This window comes from Salvelinus sp. IW2-2015, linkage group LG32, assembly GCF_002910315.2.
Source record: "Salvelinus sp. IW2-2015 linkage group LG32, ASM291031v2, whole genome shotgun sequence".
In the NCBI taxonomy this organism is placed as follows: Eukaryota; Metazoa; Chordata; class Actinopteri; order Salmoniformes; family Salmonidae; genus Salvelinus; species Salvelinus sp. IW2-2015.
This window is the reverse complement of record NC_036871.1, coordinates 13,559,420-13,565,889: the sequence shown is the minus strand read 5'-3', so window position 1 is coordinate 13,565,889 and position 6,470 is coordinate 13,559,420. Positions and strand designations below refer to the sequence as shown.

Genomic DNA, 6,470 nt, shown 5'->3' with positions numbered 1-6,470 from the left:
GACATTGAATATCCCTTTGAGCATGGTGAAGTTATTAATTACACTTTGGATGGTGTATCAATACACCCAGTCACTACAAAGATACAGATGTCCTTCCTAACTCAGTTGCCAGAGAGGAAGGAAACTGCTCATGAATTTCACCATGAGGCCAATGGTGACTTTAAAACAGTTAAGTTTAACGGCTGTGATTGGAGAACTGAGGATGGATCAACAACATTAACATAGATCCAAAATACTAACCTAAATGACAGTGAAAAGAAGGAAGTCTGTACAGAATTAAACTATTCAAAAACATGCGTCCTGTTTGAAATAAGGCACTAAAGTAATACTGTAAAAAATGTGGCAAAAAATGTTAACTTTTTTGTCCTGAATACAAATGTTATGTTTGGGGCAAGTCCAACACCATCACGGAGTACCACTCTTCATATTTTCAAGTATGGTGGTGGCTGCATCATGTTATGGGTATGCTTTTTATTGGCAAGGACTATGGCGTTTTTGGGATAAAAATAAATGGAATAGATTTAAGCACAGGCAAAATACTAGAAAACCTGTTATCTGCATTCCAACAGACACTGGAAGACACATTCACCTTTCAGCAGTACAATAACCTAAAACATAAGGCCAAATATACACTGGAGTTACTTACCAACACAACATGGAATGTTCCTGAGTGGCCTAGTTAAAGTTTAGACTTAAATTGGCTTGAAAATCTATGGCAAGACTTGAAAATGAAAATGGCTGTCTAGCAATGATCAACAACCAATTTGTCAGAGCTTGACGAATTTAAAGAATAATCAGCAAATATTGTACAATCCAGGTGTGCAAAGCCCTTAGACTTACAGCTGTAATCGCAACATGTATTGTCTCAGAGGGTTGAATACTTATCTAATCAAGATACATTTAGATTTTAGTCACGTAGCAGACGCTCTTATCCAGCGCTACTTACAGTAGAGTGCATACATCTTCATACTTTCTGTCCATACTGGTCCCCCGTGGGAATCGAACMCACAACCCTGGAGTTGCAGGAGTCATGCTCTAACAACTGAGCCCCATGGGATATATTCGTGTTTGTGTAGATCGTTGACAGAAAATGACAAATCTATTTTAATCCCACTTTGTAACACAACAAAATGTGGAAAAATTCTAGGGGTGTGAATACTTTCTGAAGGCAATGTACTTTAGGACAGATATATACTGTAAGACAAGATGGATTAAAATAAATAATACTATTTAGACACAGCTTAAGTTTGAGCTCCACTCCTCTTTGTGTGGGTGATTGAAATGAGACGGTGGGGGCTACCTATACTCAGCTACAGAGTAGTTGTCTTAGCAGTGTCCTGTTTCCTAAGCTGTATCCTGTTTCAATGAGCCCATTGTTTTCTTTCTCCTATTGTCAGAGAACCTGCTCAAGTATGTCACGACCATGGTGTGTGTGGCCGTGGACGGGAAACCTGTCATAGGCGTGATCCACAAACCTTTCACAGGATACACAGGTGKGTTTTTCACTGTCACCGATTGTATACACGGTGTGTACGTGTGACACTCCCTCAATGGTTTAAAGCATGGGATTTTTTGAGTAGACAAAATGCTCACCATATTTTCTACACCAATCTAATGCTTTTAAATCTGTTAGGGGAGTGAACGAGTTCAAGCTTTGGAGAGAAGGGGGAGAGACATAATTTGGCTTCAGGACAGAGCAACACTGTTCTACTGTAAGATATACCAGTCAGTGGACTGGTGACAGCAGGGGCTAAGTCACTCCTTTGAGAATTCACCCGGGAGGGGAGCTCACTATAAGGTGGCTTCATTGGGGATTGTGAACGGCTGCATTGGGTCCATTGAATGGCGAGACGGTGGATGTGCCAACCCACTGTCAGGAGAGTGTGGGTTTGTGTTGACTTGCAGTGTCCAGTCCATGCCCAAAGAAAATTATTTCAATTCATCTTTATTGTCACAGCCGAAATAAGTCATGGCCTAGCCTCTACCCACAGGCGTTTCTTTCCTGACAGTTATATCTGTTTCTTGCATTCTATATTACATAACTGTAACCAGTCCTGTTGGTGTAGAACTAAAAGTCCATCTTCAGCTATTTAAAGCATATGTTCCTGTCCACAGCTTGGGCCTTGGTTGGTCATGGGTCTAACATGAAGCCTCGCACCACCTACAACATGAACCCCCCCAAGGTCATCGTGTCCCGGTCGCACGCCGGGAAGGTGAAGGGYTTCATCGAGGAGGCCTTCGGCAACACTACAGTTATTCTCCCAGCAGGGGGCGCAGGTACGGCGCTGTGTGTAAGCGTTCACCCACATTTGTTATGGTAGTAGTCTATCGCCTATGATTGGATGCAACCTATGATTAGTCATTACTTAACATTTTGAGAGGCATACGTATTTCTGCGGATGTTAGTTTCATGCAATGTTCCCTCTTAAGTTGTGTGCGACCGCGCACCTCCTCCAGGRCTGCCGCGCAGACGAAAGACATKMAACTTCACTGAGTTCACCCCATTCATTTGCACTATATGGATCAACGTTTTTTCTGTGATCATATCGGCATTATATCAGCCCCTTTTCAATGCAACAAACCAAAACAAATCTAACTTTGCAAGATTGAGTCTGATTTTGTTATAGGCAGATCCAACATTTGTTGATATTCTTTGCTAGTTAGTGAGTTATTAGCCCTGTTACAGATCAGTATAGGTCAGCAATGGGGAGTTACTGCTTCCTACAAGAGCACAAAACATGTAGGCTACATTTCAAGCGGTCTTTTTGAAAAGCCAGTCAAGCTTAATTAAAGGGGCAGTGTTGTATTTTGAGACCGGCTTGAATATGCAAATAAGCCAATAGGCGGAGGGGTAGTCTACATTGTCTAATTCTCTATATGGTAATAATAATTGTATTTTGTTAAAGGGGTTTCTTGCAACACAGTACCATGCAATTTTGTCATCTATTTGGCCCATGGTATTAGACCAAGTAAAAGAAAACATGAATTAATGTAAAATCGTGTTTAAAAGTCTCATGCAATGTAGGCCTGCATTGAACACCACATATAGGCTACTGTAGGCTATATCATGTACATTTAAAATGTATTTCCATTGAAAAGTGTTATCTGATTTGCTCAATTGGTTTTGTTGGTTGGCCTACATTATGCTCAGATAGCCGCAATAGCCTATTGGCTACTGTCTAAAACTTAGTGTTCACTGTAAACGCGTTCCAGAAGTTGCACAAAATTCTACTCACAAGACCAAGAATTTGCTACTTACTCGCAAAAAGTTTGAGGGAACATTGGTTTCAAGTGTTATGTAATTTTGGAATAAAATGACTTCAGGTATGTAAACTCAGCAAAAAAAGAAATGTCACTGTCAACTGCATTTATTTTCAGCAAACTTAACATGTGTAAATATTTGTATGAACATAAGATTCAACAACTGAGACATAAACTGAATAAGTTCCACAGACATGTGACTAACAAAAATTGAATAATGTGTCCCTGAACAAAGGGGTGGGGGGGTCAAAATCAAAAGTAACGGTCAGTATCTGGTGTGGCCACCAGCTGCATTAAGTACTGCAGTGCATCTCCTCATGGACTGCACCAGATTTGCCAGTTCTTGTTGTGAGATGTTASCCCAAGGAATCTGCAAGTTCCTGGACATTTCTGGTGGGAATCACCCTCCGATCCAACAGGTCCCAGGCGTGCTCAATGGGATTGAGATCCGGGCTCTTCGCTGGCCATGGCAGAACACTGACATTCCTGTCTTGCAGGAAATCACGCACAGAACGAGCATTATGGCTGGTGGCATTGTCATGCTGGAGGGTCATGTCAGGATGAGTCTGCAGGAAGGGTACCACACGAGGGAAGAGGATGTCTTCCCTGTAACGCACAGCGTTGAGATTGTTGTCATTGCAGGCAATCTCAGTCCGGTGATGCTATGACACACCGACCCAGACCACGACGGACCCTCCACATCGATCCCGCWCCAGAGTACAGGCYTTGGTGTAACGCTCATTCCTTCGATGATAAACGCAAATCCGACCATCACCCCATGTGAGACAAAACAGCGACTCGTCAGTGAAGCGCACTTTTTGCCAGTCCTGTCTGGTCCAACGACRGTGGGTTTGTGCCCGTAGGCGATGTTGTTGCCGGTGATGTCTGGTGAGGACCTGCCTTACAACAGGCCTACAAGCCCCCAGTACAGCCTCTCTCAGCCTATTGCGGACAGTCTGAGCACTGATGGAGGTTCCTGGTGTAACTCGGGCAGTTGTTGCCATCCTGTACCTGTCCCGCAGGTGTGATGTTCAGATGTACCGATCTTGTACAGGTGTTGTTACACGTGGTCTGCCACACGTGGTCTGCCACTGACCTTAATTGCCCACCGTCTGTAAGCTGTTAGACTTAACGACCATTCCAGTTGCATGTTCATTAATTGTTTATGGTCCATCGAACAAGCATGGGAAACAGTGTTTAAACCCTTTACGATGAAGATCTGTGAAGTTATTTGGATTTTTACGAATTATCTTTGAAAGACAAGGTCCTGAAAAAGGGCTGTTTCTTTTTTTGCTGTGTTTATATAGCTCATTATTACTATGGTTTGCAGTTATTGCTGTTGTATTTTCCATTGATCCCAGGCTATAAGGTGTTGGCTCTGCTGGACCCCCTTGATGAGGACATTGAGAAGGCTGACGTGTACATCCACGTCACCTTCATCAAGAAGTGGGACATCTGCGCCGGCAACGCCCTGCTTACGGCCCTAGGAGGTCACATGACTACGCTGAAGGGCGAGGAGATAGACTACTCGGGGGCCGCGGGCAACAGGGAGGGTCTGCTGGCCAGCGTCAAGGTGGACCACCAAGACCTGGTGGCCAAATTGCCGGCATGGGACTCCTCTGACAAACACTGAGGAACACACACACACACAGATATTTACACACACACACAGCCATATATACACACACACGCGCACACACACACACACACACACACACACACAGATGATCAGAGACAAATGGACAAGATGACCGACCATAAGCCTTGAAGACCTAACAAGCACAGATGAGAGGACAACACGATCTGGGACAAGACAATAATGCAATATATTACAAAGCCCGCCAGTTTCCTTCAAACTCCTTTCACCATTTTTTAATGTTTGTTATGCTAGATAGGTTAACCGTTTGAGGGGATAAATTGTTTAACTATAGTTTAACACCTGCGGGGTTTTGGCTGCTGCAATGCGAATCGAGTTTGATTATTGAAATGGTAGTTTGAGTGGATCTTTCCTTTTAAAAAAACAAACATTTTCTTTATTTTTCTAAGTAGTCCGCTTGATACTGTCCCAACGTGAAAATCCTACATCTTGGAAAACTTAACTGCTGACATGCAAGACATTTYGGGATTGTACAGTGGACTAATGGAAAAAATACTAAAAGATTGTTTGAGTGGATTTGTCCTTTAATGCATGGTACTTCCTTCAGATTCACATTCATTTGATTGTTCTGTATGCATGTGAAGGTACAGTTTACTTATTTTTTCATGAATATCGTCAGAGTTCACTTTGTATCGCAGTCTCCTTCGCCTCCACCTTTTGGAAAAAGGCTATACAGTGTGTTAAATCCATATGTGGCTTATTTAGTCAATGCATTTGTAAGAAAGTCTAGTCTACTAGAAACCATGCTTTTGTAGGTATGTTAAGTGGAAATACTTATTAGCTAAACATGCTAATTTAGCAACAATATATTGGAGATCTTTGGTAATGATTTAGATTGTCAACAGAACCCCCCTACTGTATCTTGACATTCAGAATAGACCATTCATACATGGATATCCCTTCGCTAACACTGTGAATACTAACTGTATTGTCCAACTGTGCTTTCTCGAAAGGACTATTTTTGTGCAGTATGTGCATATGTTGTGTGTCTGAACTGGATGTGATTGCTAAGCCTGTGCATATAGCTGTAATGTAGCTGTGTCTCTCAAACTCCCCTCTTGTGTTTTAAATTAAATGGTGGTGTGCATGACATCAGTGACTGGGTTATGACTGCTTCATACGTGATCTAGATCCTTTCATTTCTGTTTGACGTATGTTGCACTGTTGAGAATTACAGGTTCAAAGCTGTCCCTATCCATTAATTTAACCCGTTTCTATAAGCACTTGTCATGTTTTCAAAAGATAATGTATCTTTGAAGAGATTACAACAAAATAATAAGCAGAATGCTCCAACCAGGTCTTTCATAGTTCCACTCGAAGTAAGGTGGAATCCTAAAAGATCAAGTCTGTTCACTGTACATAACCCATGAAGGTAGATTCAAAAAGTCCAAAATACAGTACAACGTATATTTTACCAGAAGAGGGAGACATTTGCATGGCCATTCTGTTCGGCGGGACGAAATTGGTTTAGCTGAGTTTTCTTGAGTGTACTGGAGTCCATCTATTGTTTGACATCGATTTGTTGTCGGAGATTGAACTCTGTATTCAAGTA

General features: G+C 42.2%; 1 protein-coding gene across 1 annotated transcript; it reads left to right on the top strand.

Annotated features, from left to right (window-relative positions):
• The first annotated feature begins 1,377 nt into the window (after window positions 1-1,377).
• LOC111956528 (inositol monophosphatase 3) lies at window positions 1,378-6,010 on the top strand. The gene is made up of 3 exons (XM_023976998.2): window positions 1,378-1,493; window positions 2,116-2,277; window positions 4,623-6,010. The coding sequence occupies exons 1-3, from the start codon at window positions 1,424-1,426 to the stop codon at window positions 4,892-4,894; spliced, it is 504 nt and encodes a 167-aa protein (XP_023832766.1). The 5' UTR covers window positions 1,378-1,423; the 3' UTR covers window positions 4,895-6,010.
• The last annotated feature ends 460 nt before the right edge of the window (window positions 6,011-6,470 follow it).